The sequence below is a fragment of the Ambystoma mexicanum genome, chromosome 1q, assembly GCF_040938575.1.
Source record: "Ambystoma mexicanum isolate Mex_15411 chromosome 1q, UKY_AmexF1_1, whole genome shotgun sequence".
Lineage (NCBI taxonomy): Eukaryota > Metazoa > Chordata > Amphibia > Caudata > Ambystomatidae > Ambystoma > Ambystoma mexicanum.
This window is the reverse complement of record NC_090922.1, coordinates 1,204,151,330-1,204,172,427: the sequence shown is the minus strand read 5'-3', so window position 1 is coordinate 1,204,172,427 and position 21,098 is coordinate 1,204,151,330. Positions and strand designations below refer to the sequence as shown.

At 48.0% G+C, this 21,098-nt stretch overlaps 1 protein-coding gene across 4 annotated transcripts in view; it reads right to left on the bottom strand.

Annotated features, from left to right (window-relative positions):
- Window positions 1-20,605, bottom strand: part of SERBP1 (SERPINE1 mRNA binding protein 1) — a 167,257-nt gene extending 146,652 nt beyond the window's left edge. For 2 of the 4 annotated variants that reach the window (XM_069641940.1, XM_069641942.1), the window contains exon 1: window positions 20,158-20,552. In XM_069641940.1, coding sequence (XP_069498041.1) covers window positions 20,158-20,425 — 268 coding nt within the window. In that variant the 5' untranslated portion in view covers window positions 20,426-20,552. Of the gene's footprint in view, window positions 1-20,157 lie in introns of all 4 variants that reach the window. The other 2 variants (XM_069641941.1, XM_069641939.1) reach the window with 2 other exon arrangements.
- Window positions 20,606-21,098: the final 493 nt, after the last annotated feature.

The following is a 21,098-nucleotide window of genomic DNA, read 5'->3' as shown; positions in this document are numbered from 1 at the left end:
ATGATCCGTGACCCTTTCCCCCGTGGCCGACTTCAAGGCTGTTATCGCATTCCTCGTCCTCTTGCCTCTGAGCAATCGTGCCAGCAGGGAGCCAGGTCCGTTGGCCTTAGCATAATATTGCTGTCGCACAGATAATAAAGCACCCTCCGATCTCTTAGTGCGTAGGAGTTCCAAATGCCCAACCGCCTTCCTATAGGATCGCATTGGCCTCCTCGAGGGGGTGCCCCCCGCCGCCCGTCTAGCCGCCCCAACTTCCGCTTCTAATTGCGATTCCAACTCTTGCAGTTGTTTCACTCGGTGAGCGAAGATCGCTATCAATTCCCCCCCATCCCCCGCCCCCGAGGGTGGCTTTAAAGGCATCGTGGCTCCTCCCCCTTCCCCACTGCCTCCCGTCCGATCTTTCCTCCTATCCCAAGCTGAGTTAAGATCCCCCAAAAGGACAATTTGACCCCACGAGTGGTCCTCCAAAAAATTCAAGACCCACTGCAGAAAGGGTCCCTGCCCCGCATTGGGAGCATACACTACCGCTATTGTCAATGGGACCTCCCGACATATCCCCTTTACTACAATATACCTCCCTTCCTTATCCCCAAGGACCTTGCAGGGCTTAAAGTCTACCGTGTTCCGAATTGCCAGGGCCACCCCCCCTTGTCTTACATGGGGCCGAGGCGTGCAAGATCGGATTAAAACCTCGCATTTTCAACCTGCCCTGGTCTTTATGGAGCAAATGCGTCTCCTGGAGACCCATAATATCTGGCTTCTCTTGTGTGAAGTGCTCCAGCTTCTTATGTTTGAGAGGGGTATTCAATCCCCTCATATTATGGGTGGGGGGGATCCTCCAGCTCAACTCGCAGGAGAGCGGCTCCTTCTTGGAGGGAAGTAATTCGTCTCTGGACTCCCTCCCATTCAAAGAGCAGGCCAAAATGAAAAGGTCCACCTCCAACGGATCGCTTTCCCATGGAGAACCTTCACCACCGGGCCCATTTGCTAGGAGAGCAGTGCTCGCCAAATCCTGGAAGAGAGCAATTTGCTGTCCCTCGAACATAATAGGTTCACGTTGTCTCGCTGCTCTGAGCACTGCCTCCTTCTGAGCATACCGAGTAAATGCGGCCAGTACATCCCTTGGCCTCGCCGTCTGACCTTTAGGCAACCGACCAGTTCTATGCACATGATCCAGCTCCACCACTTCCGGGCTAGCCTCTTCCAAAATGCCCGCAAAGATACCCTGGAGAGTTGCTTTTAGAGACTTATCGGGCATGGTTTCAGGCAACATTTTAACCCGTATGTTGATACTACGGGACCTGTTTTCCAGTTGTTGGCTGCATTATCTTTGTCCACTTCTTGGAGACCTTTCTCCAGGATATCGGTCCTCTCCCCCAGCTGTCGCATCTCCTGCTTCAACTCCCCTACAGCTTCGTTCAGGTCAGTGCGCATTAGTTGAAACTGTTCCTGAAAAGTCTTAGCTAGGTTGGCCTGCAAGGTGTGTAGCTCTCCAATTAACTCATGCCTGGGCATGTTTGCCAAATCCTCTGCTCGCCTTGGGGCGGGTTCCTCCCTTGCTGTGTCCCCTGGGGGCGTGGATCCCTCCTTCGAGTTCTGCGCTGACCACATCGCTTGTAATGTGCTTGTTATGTCTCCAGTGGCCTGTGGGTGCTTCTCCCTTCTTCCCTTGGGTTTCGTGGTCATGCCGCCCTCCACCACCCCCCCTCTGGACTGTTCCAGCCCAGAAGCGCTGCACTGACCTCTCGCTGGAGGAAGATCCACTGGCCCTCACGGCCGTCTCCACCAAATGAGTCCGTCCCCTAAACTGGGGGACCTGCCAGGCTATCTCGGAGCCTAAATCAGTACACCTTCTTATACACCGCCCAGATCCGATACAGCAACTCCTGGTGGAGGGATGGAGTCCACCACGCGCGCCAAGCGTGTTCCCAGCGAGCCGGCTGAAGGGCCTCCTCCCCCCCAGGCCTCTCTACCCTTCCCCGAGAAACGTGGGGGAGCAAGCCTCCAACTCACCCACACAGCGGAGCGGGCCGGCTGCTATCCGACCACCCTACTGCAGACGGCAAAGATCACACCTCCGCTACCGACCGCGGCCAGCAAGGCGGGAAAACCCCGTAGACCGGGCTCCTCTCCACTCCGCCGGGAACTCAGCACGTGTCCGCCTCTGCTCCGCAGCTCCCAAGTTCAAAGTCCCGGCCGCCGGGCCCGTCGCAAGCCTGATCCCACAGGCCACCTCCACTTGCAAGCCGCTTCTTCCAGGGTGCACCAAACCTCGCAGCCCGGGGATCCGCCAGTGAGGGGAGGCGTCCCCGGCGCCCCTCACAGCTGGGCGCCGGGGGTTCTCCTCTTCCCCTCACTCTCCACGGGCCCGCTCCCCACAGGTCAGGCCGGCGGCTACCCCCGTCGGAGCCGCGAACCTCCTCCCGAGCTCTGTCCTCTCCATGTTCCACCCGTCGTTCCTGGGACGGGCCCGCTGCCACAAGCGCAGCCGCTCCTCACAGGTCTCATCGCTGCTTCTTAGCTCAGCGACTCTGGGGCCACTCTCACCGCCAGCCCCCTCCTCTCAGCTTCAGTCCACAGGGGTCCCCGGGAGGGGCAAACGAAGTCTGTGATGCGGGTGGTGGGCACCTAACACACGGATGGGTCCAGGGAGCGCCGTCGGCACAGCTACTCAGTGCCGGCGGCCATCTTGGAATCTCCAGACTTGAAGTGTTAGAAAAGGAGAAATCCCAGTCAATTAATGCCTTTATCAGCAAAGATTGTTAATAAACCTCACAATGGCCAGGAAAAATGGCACATCTTGTCCTTCCATTACTTTTTCTCCAAAATTGCACTGAACACTGCACTGGAGTAACATAGCGCTGTATCCTTATATAAAAAAATAAAAATACAATTCCTTTATTTGCCCAATACATACAATAATCTTAACTAAACATAATTAGTGTAACGCACACTGTTTCCACCTTCGTGGTGTCTTTTGGTGCTCTAGCGGATCTACAAAGCATGGAGGGTGGTGAGGTTTGCTAGAACACCGGCACATGAGTATTAATTGCAAGGGAAGAACAAATAAGGATATATAGCTGGGAGGTCCAATTATAAGGGTAAAGGAACACACATATTGGAGTGCGAGTGAGATAGGAATTTGCATTCTTTTTTTGTATGGCCATTTCTTTTTATACATATGGAGAAATAAAGTGAATAAGAGAGGAGATACGGGAACCAAGCTCTGAGAGACATAGAAGCCGGCGCCGAGTTATACTGTCCTGACCAGTGTAGAGATTAACAGAGAATAAAGTCGGAACCTCATATAAAGCAGAAGGCTCGATAGTTAATAGTTTTAGGTTTTCTTTTTTCTTTAGTGTTTTGAATTGTGGAAGTGGGCCCAGGAGATGCATAGGTAGTGTGCATGAAGAATGTGTGCAAGTGGGATCAAGGGAATGTTGGGCAGGGTTAAAAAATAAATAAATAAAAAGGGGGGTACTTAGTGTAAATGTTTCGTATTCAATTATTTGTTGGTTGTGTCTCATCAAAACGTTTGTGGGTCATTGCGTTTATGTGTACCACAGAGAGAATGTTAAAGTGGGGGCTGAAGTAAGATACACATACTCTTGTGTTACCCCGCCCCCAGGTTCAAACATTCTAACAAGTGGGAGAGAAAGGAAGGTAACCATTTTGATTAAACATGGGGATGGATACCCCATTGACATACATTTGTATGAAAACAACAAGGGGGGTCCTGGGAGACACTCTGCCAGACATGAGTCCTGGTTACAAGAGACTTACCCAGAGTCTTTAGAGCTCACTATTTTTCACAGAGAAGAAATATCCCAAACATATCAGTCTTTGTCCTGCCCTGGGGCAGTCCAGCACCGAAATGCTAGGCAATTCTCCTCTGAACAAGAGTACCAACAGCAACCCCAGACACGTGTTTCGGTCTGGTTGAACTTCATCAGTAGGGTGTAGCTGTGCCTCTCTAAGAATAGTGAGCAAGGGGTCCACGTCTGGATTCCCCTAGTAATTTAGGGTGAGACCCAAAGTTACTTAGAATATGCAAACAACAAGGGGGGGTCCTGGGAGACTCTCTGCCAGACATTAGTTCTTAACACTGTGGTTAGCCTCCAGAGCTCGCTTTGCTTTATGGTTGATTGCATTATATATTACCACCTGCAGGAGACAGCTGGCCAAACTGTGGTCTTATGGTCTATCCATGGGAAATAAAGAAAGTGAGGGGCAGCCAGAAAGCAGGCCCCCACCAGGATATAGCACATTGACATCCTCTGCACTGTATGAAAAGTCGCCCAACCCAACAAAACCAAACACACACGCATGCAAACAGATTCGCCACTTGTGCTAATGGCGCACCATCTCCATTCCAGGAAACATGTGTGCTCAGTGATGTTTTCACATGCCCCGGGACGGACACCCCCCCCCCCCAACTAGGACAGCCCAGAGAGAGCACTTGCGTGTCCCGTACTATCAACTACCTTACGACCAGATGAGGAACCGCTGGTGGGGGCAGAGATAGGGAACAACAGTTCATCTTTATGATAGATTTTATTTATATCGCGCTCATACACACGTGTTTGAGCGTGACCAAGCAAAGGAAGGGGAACAAGGTATAGTAAAAACAAACGATCTTACTAGGCCCATTGACAAATATAGTATATCTGGAGGGATGCGGGTTGCGAACCCCTGGCAAACGCTATTTTGTCTTTTTGATAACTCTTGGGGATACCCAATAGATAGAATCGCACCAAAATCAATTTTGGTGGTCATGCACTGGGGTGCCTGCACCTGGGAGAAACTTTAGGGGCACAATGTAACCATCAGACCCCGGCTGCACAAGAGTATTAGAAGTGCCAGACACTTTACATACTGCAGGAATAGCAAGGCCAGACAACCAGACAAAACTCTACGGAAGAAGGCTTAGTGCTTTGCAAGGAAAATGAGATTGATTTTGTTTACAAAAAGGAAAAATGTATCTGAAAGTCCAGTAGAACCAAACGGATACGGAGCTCTGTTAGTTCAAAGCAAGTACAGGGTTTTTAAGGAAAGAAATCTTCCGGCGTAAACAATATAGTGTTATTACCCCCACCCTCATTGGCTACTACCAATATACATGCTACCAGTACCATATAATCCCTTAACTGGTTGGCCACATCCTAATCTACCCCTACCCTCCAACACGTGGTTCCCCCTACTCAGTCAACCTTGGTTTCCTGCTACTGGATTGGCAAATTACCTGGCATGTTAACCGCCACATCGGCCTAGTCACATGGTGTGAACCTGGTTGTTAGCATGAGCTTAGTGGACAAGGCTGAGGCCTTTGAAATGTGTGGTTCTTTTGATACAAGACAAGCAGGTGCCATAGTCGTGCCTCCCCAGCTTTGGATTAGATTTGTGCTCCTCGCGCCCCTGTATCACTTGCCCACCCACAGTACACTGAAGACCACATTAATCGTCCCATTTTTTTTAATGGATTTTTGTACCCAGTTTTCAAGCCACCTGGCAGTTCAAATAGGATAGCCATTGGCCCGGGGGCACCAGTACCCTGAATCTAAATCAAGCATTTTGGTAGCTTGAGAAATCTAACTTGGCCCCCATGGATTCGTCTGGGTGCAGCCCTACCTACCCTCACTCTGATGTTCACATTCAAATCTTCCATAGGCCTTCAGCTTGATACAATTAAGCAATGCTGCTATTCTCAACTTCACACCTGGTACTTGGGGGGGGGGGGGGGAATATTTATCATTATACCACACTACTACAGCTACAACAGGAAACAAAATGCTACGCATCACTTCGAATATGGCGAATCTTCAGTATTTTCTGCATACCGGCTCTGTGACTGCACCATTAATCCACATTATATTTCACAACTGTGACAATGTGCTGTGGAATCAAGTGGAACGTTGGTGTGGAGTGTAGAGTCTTGGGTGAGGTTCTGAAGTGTCAGTTTGAGAGTGAGCAGGGTGGATGGGCCAGTGTCTATACCTCTCTTTTACAGATGAACTTACTTGTACAACTGGGCTGAATAAACTAACCTGGTTCCTGTGTGCTGTATGGTGGAAGAACCCCACCTTAGTTAGTTCATTGGCGACAAGGATCTTTTGTGCCAGCAACAGGAGCTGGTGTGGAGGAGCAATAGGCAGAAGACACTGCCCCCAAAGGTTCCCATTCATCGGCTACCCTGTTCCGGGTACCTCGCAGGCCAGGCGGTGTGAGGAGGCTCTAGGCGGACAACTGATGCAGAAGGGAGCCCAGGTGGAGAGCATCCTTGGTTCATAGGGCATGGCATGGCTGGGGCAGCTGTGGGCCGGGTGGCGTAGCAACAGGTTACCCTACTGGTGCCGGCGGGAAGGCAGAACGCCTCGACAGACAGCCTTTGCCGGAGTAGCAACGGTTGTTGGAGCAGCGTCAGGGTGTTGACAGGCAGAGAGCAGTGTGGACGTAAGCCCCGGAGGGCGAGTCCTGAACTCTAGGGCACGGCTAGAGCAACTGAGGGCTGGGTGGCGCAGCAACCGGTTCCTCCTGGTGGCTGAGTGGCGCAGGAGCTTGCGGGAAGGAAAAGGTAACCTCGGAGGAGTCCTGGTTCGAGAGGTGCCAGAGTGGAATTCAGGTCCGTGGTATCCTGGTGGCCAAGTGGAGCCGGAGCCTACAGAGGTAGCTTCAGAGGAGTCCTGGCGGGCAGAAAGGAGCATGTCCTCAGGCGAGGGGGAATGGCAGGACCTGGCGCACATATGGGGGACAGAGGTTGTTGCTGTCAGAGGCCGGCAACGTCCCACTGTAATCTGGATGCTTGAGTGCGAGTGTACGTGTGGTGGCCAGGGTACCCCTTTAGTGTCCATCATGTGTTTTTGGTTATTGATGTTATACATTGTTTTGTGTGCTTTAACATGCACTTACCTTTAATGCGGAGGGGGGGGCTTGAGGGTGTTGGGTCATTGGTGGGAAATTCGCGTTTGGTTCTAGGCATACTGTGGATCTACTTGGGAGTGTGATCCTGCAGGAGCTATTTGGACATGTGGGTGCGGGGAGTTGTATCCAGTGGGATAGAAATGTTGTCTTCTGGTCATGTTAACAGTGTTCCTTTACAGAAGTCATGTTTGCGGATGGGGCGGTTGAGATATGGCAACAGCCCTAAGGTGTTCCTGCATTTATATTTACGTATTTGTTGTTAGTGTGGTTTGTGATTGTTCTCCTGGCGGATGGTGGTGTAGGGAGCGTGTAACTGTTAGTGGATGCAAGGTGTTCTTTAGGTGCGGTGCAGCAGTGGTTCTGGTGTGTGTGTGTGTGTGTGTGTGTGTGTAGGTTGTGGTTGCGTAGCTGGTTCAGTGGGCCGGTTGGTTACGTAATGTTATTTATAAAAGGCGCCAAAGCGCCATGGAAGTAGTAAGATGGGTCTAATGGAACCAGGTAGCCGGATCAGAAATTATGAGAGCACAAGGTCCTCAACTGTTTCCGGAAGGCCCCAAGATTAGCTGTTTTGAACCGGCAGAGCATTCCAGGCTCATGCGGCCAGCACATGAAAAACGCAACCTTTTCCACACGCTCTTTTGACTCGGTCTACTTGTAGGGAGCAAGCCTTAGCTGATCGAAGAGATCTACTAAGAGTACATAGTCTCAGCTTGTTCTCGAGGTATATAGGTGCGTCACCATAGACACATTTGTGGAAAATGGTCAGAAGCTTGAACTGTATTCTAGCAGAGCTGGCAACCAGTGGAGAATTCTCCTGGCTGCTGATGTAGGCTCCAAGAGCTTAATCTGAAAGACAATGCACAATGCAGCATTTTTAATTTTTTGGAGTCTTTGAAGGTATACCTTCTTTGCTCCTCCCAAAAGGGCGTTGCAATAATCCACTCTAGGTAGTATTACAGCCCAAACTAATTTCATGTGAATTTCCTCTGAAACCAGAGGGGCCACTTGGCGAAGCACTTGCAGATGATAATTGGTGCTTTACAATTTCATCAACATGGGCCTTATCTACATTGGCCTCCAAATAAGTACCCAGGGTCTTGACCTTGAGTACCACTGGTATCTAACATCCATCAACCAGGAAGCAGTTATAAAAGGGGCCCAGCTTCTCTCTAGCTTGTTTGGGGCCATATAACATTAGCTCTCCGTCTTTGTGGCGTCAAGACAGAGCCAGTTAGTCGTCATCCAGCCTTTCATCAGTTGATAAAACCTGATCCAATATTTGTTGGCCTTTATCCTTTATTGTGATCTCCACCAATCTCCAGTGCCAACTGAAAATTGACTGTACAAGATGTCAATCAAGATTCCTACATAGCGGGATAATGTAGATATTAAAAACAGAGGGGAGAGACAAGCCCCCTAAGGAACTCCACAAGTGGTAATCTCTGCCCCTCAAGAAATTATTTGAGTTAAGTTGTTGCCTCCCCTAAGAGACCTCCAACAGTAGACATCCGATCCAACAGAATCCCATGATCTAGCAAGTCGAAGGCTGCTGATAAATCTAGCAACATCAGCAGCCCGACTTGCCAGATTCCAACCCAGATAGCATATACTCTCTCTGCCATGAAAGCTGCGAAAACTCGATTGTTTTTTATGAAATATGCCTCCGACACATGTGCCTGCAATTGTAGCGTAGAAACCTTTTTGTAAACATAAGAGTGTTGGTAATTGGCCTAAGATTGGCGGCATCATTGGGATATAGGCCAGCTTTATTTAACAGCTGAGTGACTATTACATGTAGTATGGAAGGAGGGATATGGCTAGTGCGGAAGGAAGAATTTGCAAACCGACAGAACAAAGGAAAAACCATGTCTTTATGCTGAAGTATAATTTGATGGTAAAAGTTCACCCGGGCAGCTTGTAGGGTGCGTGGCTCGCATGATGTTACAAATATCTGTCGTGGTGTGTGCTTTAAAACTGAACTTGACCTGAGATTGTATAGGAGATTGCTCTCCATCAGCTGAAAATGTACAGGTTACAAGCCAGGGTCTTGACTGCCGGTTAAAGTCGGTTGGTTGCTGTTGGCTATAGTCGGTCAGTTGCAGCAGGTTTTGGGGCTGTTAGGTACAGCCAGGGTTTTGACTGTTGGTTACAGTTAGCATGGGGCCATGTAAGGTGCATGGTATGGGGGTTTGGTGGTTACAGCAGGTTTTGGGGATAGTGGTTACAGCCAGATGAGGTGCATGAGGGTTCATGGTACTGTTGGTATTGTTCAACTGTTGGTTACAGTTGCGGTTTGTTATTGGGCCACGTGAGGTGCATGGTTCCGGTGTGTGTGTGTGTGTGTGTGTGTGTGTGTATGTCGTGTATTGTGGTGGTATAGTTGGTTCAGTGGGGTTGTTGGATACAGCCAGGGTCCATGTGAGGTTGTTGTTGGATACATCCAAGTGCATGGAGGTGCATGGTGTTGCCGGTATCGTTCAACTGTTGGTTACAGTTGTGGTTTGAGGGTGAGGTGCATGAGGTTAATTCGCACGTTCACATTGTTAGAGAAGTTTGTGTGTAGGCGTGGTTTTCAGTGATGGTGTGCGACTGGTTGTCCATTGTGTAGGGTGCTATTGACTGGAATTGTCAGACGTAGGTTGGTGTGGGTTTTTGGGTGCTGTTTTACCTTCTACTAGTGTTGGGGACAGAGGGGCGGGGGTTTTTCAGGGTAAACCTCCGTAGTTGGTCGATTGTTGTTGGTTGCTATGGAATGGGGTGGTGTAGATGTAAGATGGTTGCAGGTTGTTGGGCGCAGATTGTATTTTCAGGATCTGTGTTCCGTTTGTCCTTTACAGCGGTGTGTTGCTTTCGGCTCATTGGTTCTGCTCAGTGTTCTGTCCATGTGGTTGGGTAACCAATGGGGGGAAAAGTGTCATAATGTGCTGGTGCTGTGGAATCCCTGGTAGGTGGAATGTTGGTGTGGAGTGTAGACTGCTACAGCATCCACAAGGCTGGCAGGAGCAGCCTTACATCCCGCTGCAGGAGCTGCCGCACGGAGCACTCCCCCCACTACAGTAGGTGGTCTCACACTGCCCTCTGCAGTCGTACCTTTGTCCCGTGTCCTCCGGCTCAGGCACCCCATCGGCTGAATCACAAACTCGCATCCGCAAGGTGGATGCATATTAAGATGGCCACCAGCCACTTTGTTGATGGACGTTGCCTAGCAACGTCCTCGATCATCCCCCAGAAGGCCGTCGGAAGCTGGCCCTTGCCAGGAAGGCCCACGAGAATAAGGCCCCTTCCGGTTTGCCAGGATGAGCCGCAGCTTTCTGTCCTACTCCATTCTGGACTTCTGTAAGTACTACATCGAACAAACTTACGTGGACTTGCGATTTCTCCAACCTACCACGAACACAGCATATGTTCACCTCTCACTGTGGAGTTGCCTACTCAATCAACTGCCCCAACTAAACATGCACAATCTATACTGCTATTCACTGCTCACCCAGTTAATTGCCGCTGCTGTCCACACATAGGTAATTGAGCGTGTCTATTAACGTAACCTGTATAAGGGTTACAATGTGTTTATACTAGCCTATTATACGGTTGCCAGTCAATTCGTCGAAAAAAATTGGTCGGCCAGACAAATGGTCGAAGCAAATTGGTCGAAAACCATTTCGTCGAAATTTTTTTTTCCTATTTTAACCCTTTATTTTTTTTTTGGGGGGGGGGGTCCCCCCTAACCCCCCTTTTTTGCCTTAAAAAACCTTTTTTTGCCTAAACGAACACCCCCCAAAAAAATATATAATTTAAAAAAAAAATTCGACGAAATGGTTTGACGAAATTGCGTCGACCAAATGTCATTCGACCAATTTGAGGTCCACGAATTGACTGGACACCCCATTTATTATACCACTATCGAAAGAACTAGCACTGGATCTTAATGCATTACCCTATTATGCAGGTCAATACTAGACCACATTGTCGAACTAGCCTATAGTGCAGATATGTACTAGCCCATTGGGACCTAATGGGCAATATGCATAAACGGTTGGTGCATAACTGCTGTTAAACATGTTTCAAAACTGTTTAATTCTCATCTGCTAATGTGTATTCAAACAGCATAATTGCCATTGTGATAAACGTATCTTTACCTAGCCTATATGCCATTTGCTAAATGTATGTTCAAAGAGCCTAAGTGCCAATTGTTTAACGTATCTTGAATTAGTCAGTCATTTGCAGAGTGCTCTGAAATAGGTATTTTTCAGTCTCCCTGCCTCCCATCTTGCTCCCCTTAAATCCCTCTACCACTCTGCCATCCGTACCCTCTGTCATCTCTCTCCAACTCACTTTCCAACCTTGGCTGGCTTCCTTTCCCCCAACTTAAATTTCACTTCCTTTGTCTTGCCTTTAAATCACTTCATGACCCTGCCCCTCCTCTTCTCTCATTCTATACCCCCTCTCGCTTCCTTCGTTCTGCAGATCTCTTACTTTCCACCCACCACCACGTTGCACCTCTCGTTTCCGCTCACTGCCCCCTATATTGGAACTCCCTTCCTTTCACCATCTGCTCCACTTCCACCTATTCCTCCTTCCGTTCCTCCTTGAAAGCACTCCTTCCTTCCCCGGCACCTTTTCTCTCCCCTTTCAATAACATCTTCCCCATCTGCCCATAATCTCCATTCTAACTCCCATCACTCCTTACGCTTTCTCCCTCCCCCCCCATCCCCTCCATTCTTCTTCCTCCTCAAATGCAAATTGTTCCACATGCTGTTTTTATGGTTTGTCTCAAATATAGTGTTATTGCTTCTATGTGACATGTTTAATGTTCCTGTGTTGTTAAACTAAAGTGCTTTGGATTAAAGCGCTATATAAACAATAAAATACAAATAGCCTACCGCTTATCAGCTAATCTTGTTTGCAATAGTACATGGGTCAGGGTCCTGAAATCGTCCAGTTAGCTTTACCCTATGTCTCCTTCTCAGCATGTGTACCACGCTCCAGTACCTCAGCACATTACTCATCCTTAACATCACTCTGCTCTCTGCCAGAATGCTTCCCCATTTACTGTCTGGACGCCTCCAGCCTTACTAATTGCACTGACCAACAGCCTTTGGCGCGACTTTCCCACTCACTGCACTATGCACGCACATACCCAATTGCCACTCCAGACTCAGAACACGCTCTCTACCCATGCTCTTCACTACCATTCCCACACATGCAGCACGCAGAAACCTCAGACTAGGTACTCGCACCACTGTAATCACCATAACTGCACACACCCAATTCTAGAACTACGCTCCCATCTAAAATATAGCCCACTCTCAACCTTGCTAATCCACAGAATTCTGCACTTAAAGCATCTAAACAGTCACGACTAATCAGAAACAACCTGTCACCAGAATTGAGATGTGCCCCGCTCAATACCCGCTCTCTGACCGCCCATGCTCTTGAAATTAGCGACCTCATTTCAAGCCAGGACTTAGATATATTAGCCATCACCGAAACATGGCTACACAAGACTTCTGGCCATATGATAACCTTAGCTCTACCCGCAGGTTACTCTATCCTCAGACAGGATAGACCCTCTAAAATAGGAGCGGAGGGGGGGGGGGTAGCACTAATCTTCAAAGATGCCTTACACCCCAGGCATATACACAACCCTTGGGAGGGGAATGCAGACAGCCAAACTGTCACTCTCACCTAAAAAAACCATTAATATTCATGCAATTTACCGGCCCCCGGGACTCCCGGCTGACTTCCAAGGGCACATCACCCACTTGCTCAGTGATAATTTTTTTTTTAAAACTACAAAAACCCTACTCCTAGGTGACCTCAACCTAGGTTACAACGACCCCAACGATAAAGCTGCTATCTCATTCACCAAGGACCTCACAGAGCTGGGCTTCTCCTAAAAAATTACTAGCCCTACCCACTCCAAAGGCCGAACCCTGGACTGGGTGGTAGACCACAATTGTGACTCCTCCATCACTTCCAAAATTGTCTTCCCCTGGACAGATCACAGCTGTATACAATTTACAGCCCCAACTACTGGTTACCTGCAGATAACCTCTGACCCTGACATACCATGCCTAGCACCTCCTTTCTCGCATGACCCTAACACCCTAGCATATATATTTAAGGACACTCTACACACGCAGACAACAGCATTGCCCCACTTGAAAAAAATCACAAAGGCGCCATTTTCAATGCCAAATCTGAGGCACATAATTGCTGTATTTCCGGTGCCAACTCTCAATCCAAAGAACTTTTCACTGTCTTTAATAAACTCACAAATTCCCCTATGACTTTTACCTTTCCTCTTCTTCTGCCTTAGCTCCCACTCTCCCCTGCTGATCGGTTCTCTCTTGGTACTGTGCACCTGGCCACCATCTGTCCTTTGGGCCCAGGTACCTGCTCACCCTGCCACCATCCCGCACTGCCTCCGGGCCACCCCTTACACTGGGGTCTGTATCTGTACCCATACAGCCCCCCTTTTTCTTCCTGCACTTATCAGACCTACCCTGTCTGCTGCCTTAAACCTAGCACTTGCAAACTGCTGGCTTCATTACCAGTTTGTTGCCTTTATTATTTATCGGTTTCTCCTCTGCTTCGCACTTTCCACTTCTCCCCGCTCCCATGCACTTTTCCCCTCTCCCCGCTCCCATGCACTTGTGCGTTCTCAATGTCACTGGGCCTAATAAGAACGTTGTTTTGTTCTCCCCCATTCCCCTCCCTTGCCTTGTCGCGCTCTGACACACTTGTGTACGAGTGCGATAGAAATAAAATATCAAGCTCCACCAACAAGATTGTTAAAGATGAAGCATGGTGCACTAGCATTCAAGCTGCCATGCTAATAAAAAATAAAAAATAAAAATAGACCTTCTACAAAACAAAATTCTAGACCATTACAATGCCCTACTGAATCAGAACCAGCCAATATAGACTCTGCCTATCAGCAAAACCATCAATCTCCTTAAATTTGCATTTAAAGAAATCTCAGAAACAGAAGTCCTCAACCACCTGAAGCAGTCGCGATGTATGCCCCCAGAATATCAAGAGTGTGTTGCACCACTCCTGACCGCCTTCATCAATTCCTCCTCTAAAACAGGGATGGTCCCAGACAGTCTTAAAGAGGCCTGGGTGCATCCCCTTTTAAAAAGCCAACACTAGACCCCTCACAGCCTAACAACTACTGTCCCGTTTCTTCTCAAAATATTAGACAAGGCTGCTCACAGTCAGATCCAACTACTCCCTTTACTAAAAAATTTTTTTTTTTAAAAAAAAGCTTCCCTCGACCCCACAATCCCTACTAACTACAGACCTATAACCACGGTCCCATGTCTACTGAAAATCATCGACAAGGCCGACTACATTCAAATCCAGACTTACCTCGAGACCAATATCCTTCTGGGGCTCAGGCAATCTGGCTTTATCCACGTAACTGAACAGCTTTAATTGATTTGAAAACTCAAGTTGAGCTTATGAAAGACAGGCAATGCGAATTACTCCTCTTGCTCGACCCCTCTGCCGCATACGATCTAGTGGACCATAATATACTTTGCGAGCACCTTACATCCTCAGCCAACTTCTCCCAAAAAGCTGCAAATTGGATCAAGTGCTTTCTGAATAACATAACAATTAGAGTGTTCTCCCAGACTGACTCTGTTGACCCAATACCCATCACCTGTGGAGTGATGCAAGGCTCTTGCGTCTCCCCCACCCTCTTCAATGTCTTTACCAAGCCTGTATTTGACATTTTGGAGCGCATGGGTGTCATCTACACCAACTACGCAGATGACACCCAGATACTAATACCTCCATCAGGTAACTATGACACGGAGAGTGCCCTAGTAAACAAAATCTCTCTCGTCATTCAGGCCTGGATGACCACCCATAGCCTTTGCTTGAATGACGAGAAGACTGAAATGCTCATCCTAGGTGCCTCATCTCTCAACAAACTAAATCCCAAATACTCAACCTTTTTACATAGATGGAAACACTATCAAAACTTCAAAAGAAACAAACTCTAGGCTCCTACATTGATTCCACCTTGAGTCTGAGGAAACAAGTTAACGCCACTGCATCGGCTACAGCCTATACCTGTAAGCTTATCCATGCCTGCAAAGCCTACTTGTCTACTAACAGCCGCACCACGCTAGCTTGAGCAATAATCTGGTCCAAACTCGATTCCTGCAATGCATTATATGCAGGAGTAAGCAAGCAAGTAATAAAACTCCAAATCCTACAGAATAATGCCTTGAGAACAGCCCTGAGCATTCCCAGGAAAGATTACATTTCCGAAATAAGACAGGGCCACAAATGGCTATCAACCCAGGACAGAATTTACTTCAAACTTGTCGCTATCTCCCATAAATGTCTCAACTGCCACCTCCTCAATTATACCAAAAACTGCTAGCAGACCGACTAGATCAGCCAACTCTTACTGCATTACCACTCCCCGCTTTAACCTGAAGAGAGCTGGAGGCACCAACTTCCCAGGACAAGCAGCCATAGCCTGAAACGGCCTCCCGCTCAACCCAAGAACGTACCAAACCTTCCATAGTTTCAGATCCAACACCAAAAAATGGCTCCTCTCAATTGACCCATCCATTGCCCCAGCCGGCATACGGTAATCAGCCATTCTCGACCTCCACTTGCACTTTGCCTCTACAGACTGCCAACCACCACATCTCTTTCACTGACGATTGCTTACCCTTTCCTCGCCCCATCTTCATTCTCTGACCAAGATATTCCCCGTAAGCCTTACCCAGCCTCTCACCTGGAGGTCATATCCTTGGGAAATTTGTATTCCCTGTAAGCCTTACCCAGCCTCTCACCTGGAGGTCATATCCTTGGGAAATTATATTTTCATGTACCATTTTGATCCTTTGTAAATCACTTATATTCTCATGTACTGTTTTGACCTGCTTCGCCTATATACTTCAAGCTGTCTTGTATGGCACTCAGTGTGTGGCGCGCGCTAGAAATAATAAACTCTTCCTAGAAACAAACAACATTTTAGGAAAAAGACCATCGGGATCCCACAAAGGACACAGAACCGAAACCGCCCTGCCGGATTGGACAATGGCAAGCCCGCCCTCCTCCTCCTCCTAGACCTCTCTGCAGCGTTCGATCTTGTGGATCATAAAACTCTCACCGCACACCTCACACATGCAGCACACTTCTCCGACCAAGCAGCGTCCTGGGTCACTTCTTTCTTAGAAGGAAGAGCAATGAAAGTCTTCTCAAACATAGCCAATGCAGCTCCCACCATCATTCACTGTGGTGTCCCATAGGGATCTTGTACTGCTCCTATGCTATACAATCTCTTCACAAAGCCCCATTTTGATAAACGTGATGCACTTGGGATCACATACACAAACTATGCTGATGATACTCAAGTGCTCCTTTTTCTAACCGGCTCATATCACCAAGACAACACCCCTAAGGCAAATCTACTCCACCATCCAAGCATGGATGGCCACAAACGGCCTATGCCTAAACGGAGACAAGACGGAGATTCTGATTCTTGGCCAACAGGCCACTCTAGCTAAACTAGACTGTACTCCAACATCGACAATTTCACCATCCGAGTCCTATCCTGTTAAGACTTTAGGGGTCCACATTGATGTCACATTATCTATGAACAAGCAAGTCAGCCCCATAGTTTCTGCTTCTGCCTTAAGTACTAAACATATTATCGCGATCAAACCCTTCCTAACTAAGGAAAACTGTCTCAATAGCCAGAGCCAGCATAGGGGCCAAGCTTGACTACTGCAGAGCGCTCCTAGTCGACACCTCAAAAAAACTCTAAATCTCTCAAAATAACTCACTAAGAGCAGCCCTAAGCATTCCAAAGAGAGACATATTACAAGCTAGGGTGTGGAGGTTCCGAAGTGTCAGTTGATGGAGTGAGCTGGGTGGATGGGCCAGGTGTCTATACTTCTCTTGTACAGATGAACTTACTTGTACAACTGGGCTGAATAAGCTACTAATAACTTAACTGGTTCATGTGTGCTGTATGGTGGAAGAACCCTGCCTTGGTTACTTCATACTGGTACACAAGATCACCCATGCTCTATACCTAGGCCTACCCAAGCCTCGTATTCCTAACGTAGTTATAATTTGTTGCTACCAACTGCTCTCCCCACCCCTTTGCAGCCACGCACCTCCACATTCCCATGCGCTAATACATTTTCTTAGCCTAAATCGTTGCATCCCAACAATACCCTGAAATATGTCAACAACAATGGCAGCCCTTTTTACCCACTGTTCAACTGCATTCACCTTTCAAATTCTATTCTCGACTGGCCCGTCCTTGAAATGTGCCCCCCCCCGGAAAAACCTAAAAGGCAATCATAGGTAGAAAATAAACACATCAAGTGGGCAACCTGAGGCTATCACGTAGTCAAACAATATTCATTATCTAGCCCCGAATGCCTCATAATTAATCCACTTGATGGCATACCAGTTTAAAATACAACTCACTTCAGCAATCGGGACATACGTTTCACCCATCAAGCATCCACCGATCCTTCTCCCCTCCTACACCCATGTTACCATCGTCTTCTCCCTACGTTTTTCTCCCGACAAGTGGACACCTGGTGCGGGGCACAATGCACTTACAGACAAGCTAGGCACCCCATGACCACTGTGGTGACGACTTGGCACAGTATTAAAGACGTATATCACATCTACATCAATAAACTTAAAATACTTGTATGGTCACATCACCAAATAAGAGGTGGTCTGTAAATTTAAACATTTGATTGGCCATCACACCAGTGGGTTTCTAATCAATCCCCTTACGTGTCCTGCCAGTTACTGTGCCGGAAGCATACTGACTTCGTCAAAAGAGCACAGACATCGCTAGCGCCATAACAAGACACATTTTTTAATAAAAATGAGTATGTATATTATACAACAAATATACAATTTAAGCTACTTAAAGTTTCAGCACGGGACCTTGGAACGTGAGGTCAAATTACAGAGCAAGTCTTGAGCCCTTGACAGCTGTCAAGTAAAGTTAATACCCGTTATTGCTTTAATTGGAAGCAGCAATATGAAGTCTATTCTATTTGCATTTGTTTCCTAAACAAATGCAAACTTTCAAGTGTGGGCAATTTCCCAGAATACAATACCTAAGAAGGTCAAGTGGAAACAAGTCAAATTGGGGATTGAAAAGACGAAGACCGACTGCGTAGAGAAAATACTCCATAGGCCTCGGATTCCAGAAAATAAGTATAATGTGGCCGAAAGTATTGATGGGATGTTAAAAGGTGTAAACAAGCGTGCTGTTCAAAATGATGACATGCTTTCAAGTCGTTTACCTTAATCATTTTTGAAAGAGCATGGGCCGCCCTGCACACCGTTTGGGCCCCCAGAGGGGTGGCAGAATCAATATTTTAAATCAAGAGCGGGGCATTGGTATGAACAAGCTTAAATACCACTGCTTTAGACAGTACGCTAATAACAAACCTGTTAACATGGTCCTTCTTTCTCATAAGCTAAGTCAGCAATTTGTCGTTTGTGTTCAACGAGTAGTTCCTATTCATATGGGTTTTCAGTGACATGCTCCCGTACGCTGCATATAGCAGAGTCAGGAAAAAGCTTGAAAAGATGTGCTTTAAAAAAAAAAAAAAAAAAAAAAAAAAAAAAAAGCAGAACCGCCCCACCGCATGCAACAATAAGTGCCCCATAACACGGGAGCGAGATGGCAGGAGGTAGAACAATAAGTGCTACTTATTGGGACCAATAAAGTGGAACAATCAATGCCATGTGTTCACGCGTACACTCAAATAAGTTAAGGAGACATCACACAAAGTGCCGTTTAATCCACATGTCCGATTAACGCTAGAAATAGACGCTGTGTTCAAAAATAACCTAGTGTTGCTGCTAACAATAGGATCGCAAACCTTATATGGGATATGCAGCAAATCAGAGGATTTCAATACAAAAAGTTTGAGATCTAGGTGGTAAATATGTATAATACGACTCTAGTTCCGTTGGGAATTATGGCAGTATTGTATATTAAATTCAACCACAAATGTTAATTTAAAAAAGAAGGAGACAAGCTTAACATTATAATTGTTGTGCTGCCCGAAGTACCCTCCCTTCGTGCTGTACATTAAACTCGTACTGGTCGTATGGGCATAACGTTTAGTGGCAGCGAGCACAACCCAATCGTTTCCGAACCGCTAAAACTTGGAGGTAACTAGATATTCCTGCAAACATTGGGTCATTTTAATACGTAAAACATGTGAATCCCCACAGTAGCTCTATGCATCAAGCAGCACGACCAAAGTATTAAAATGGAGCGAGGCAGCAAACAGGACGAAAAAAATACTGACGATCAAATTGAAGTAACGATTAAAGCAACATAAAAAGTGTGTCACGCAAGACCCAAGTCACTGGCTAAACACATTGAACGACCCTGAGCGAGACAGCATTAACTTAAGTACCATAGTCTAAGGGAAAGAGCGACTAGCAGCGTTGTATTCCGACACATACCAAACATTCACATATGTTGTGCTCTCGTACGCCCACGTTCCCACAACAAACCCCATGGGACACAATGTGTTGTCAGTGACAGTCACCTCTTCTACTGCACAACGGTTTAGCAAAACCACACCTACCGGAATGCATTTCAAGTAGTAGTAACATACGTACACATGACATTTGTTTTAAGACAAAGTTCGGAGTTTCTCTCCCGCTAATGCCAAACCCAAAACCGCTTTACACTCTGCAAACCGGGACACACAAAGGATATTGCCACAGCGTGTACCTGCAAGTGTGGAGAAGCTGTTAATAAGTACGAGGTCCTGCAGAGGACGCCACGGCGTGTATCCAAAGCACTGTCACGCTCCCGTCCGGAGGGGGCGGCGCTTCTAGTGTTGTGACAGCCCGGCCCCCTCCGTCTCACCACGCGGTGTGAGGCCTGCAGGACTGAGCCCAGCGGTGCGCCTGCAGCGGAATAATATCAGCAGCCATGGGCACTAAACAACAACAGTGCCTATGCAATAACAGATTTACAGAGGGTACCTTCTACTAAAAAGGTGTGTTAAGGTGGTGGCAACTGCAGTGCATACCAGCCAAGGTACACACCGGTTCGGTCCGGTCCCTTAAGTGGACCCTCCCGCCTTACAAGGCGGCGGCGCTGCTCGCCAGCATCGGCGGCAAGTGGTGGGGACTCGCTCGGTCGCCGGGGATACGGGGTCCTACGCTGCACCGACCCGCCCCTTAAACTGAACTCACCCTCCTTCTTAAGCGTGACGGGCGGTTGCAGCGGTGCCTCCTCCTTCTTATCCGGCAACGGGTTTTTGCGGTCCTTCTGTGACTCCTTCTTGAGCTGCTTGGCGGCCTGTGCCGCCGTCTTGGTGGTCCCCTGGCTCCCGGGCCCGCCGCTTTCCTTCTTACTCTGTGCGGCCTTCAGAACCTCAAATGGGTCCGACTCGTCGTCAAATAGCTGGTCGAACCGGTTGGTGACGACGCAGCCGAAGCCTTCCTGCAGATGTCCGGGCATGATGGCCCCTTCTGGTAGCGATACTCCTCCGATGCGGCGGGGCCTGGAGCGAGCGCTCGCTGTCGAAGTGCCACAAGATGGCAGGGAAAGAGAGCGTCTTCTCTTCCGGCGCTGGGGAACATCCGGGACTTCGACACTCGGAGCATCATGGGGGGCGTAGGCCAATGACGAAACGATGCCACCGAACTCTGTGGAGGGCGGATGGCTGGTAGCAAGGGCTCTGCCGATAGGCCGGACTACTAATCCCAGCATGCTCTGCTATGCGGTTCTGTCTGCGCGTGTGCCAGTGCAAATCACCCGCACCGCACTGTAAACAGTGAAGGGATACGATGTGTGCTGCTCGTTGAGTCGTAGTTGCGGTGCGAGGATATTTTTGACACGGTTAATGTCAAGAGTCACACGTGTACGACGGGCAGCTCTGTGTCTTCTATGGGTCGCTGTTACGGAATATATCATAAACTGCTGCCTTATTCGTAGGTACATCTTCGTTAACATACGCAGTAAATTCACGTACTACTTCGCTATTCCACACGAGATTGTTCCCCATTCCCCTCGTATTCCAATAAGTCTGTGGAAATGCATTTCAGTCGTTTTTTCAAGAAAGATGCCACAGTGGGTGTTCACAAAGGCCACAGTGGGTGTTCACAAAGGTTTCCAGAAATCTCGTGCTTGC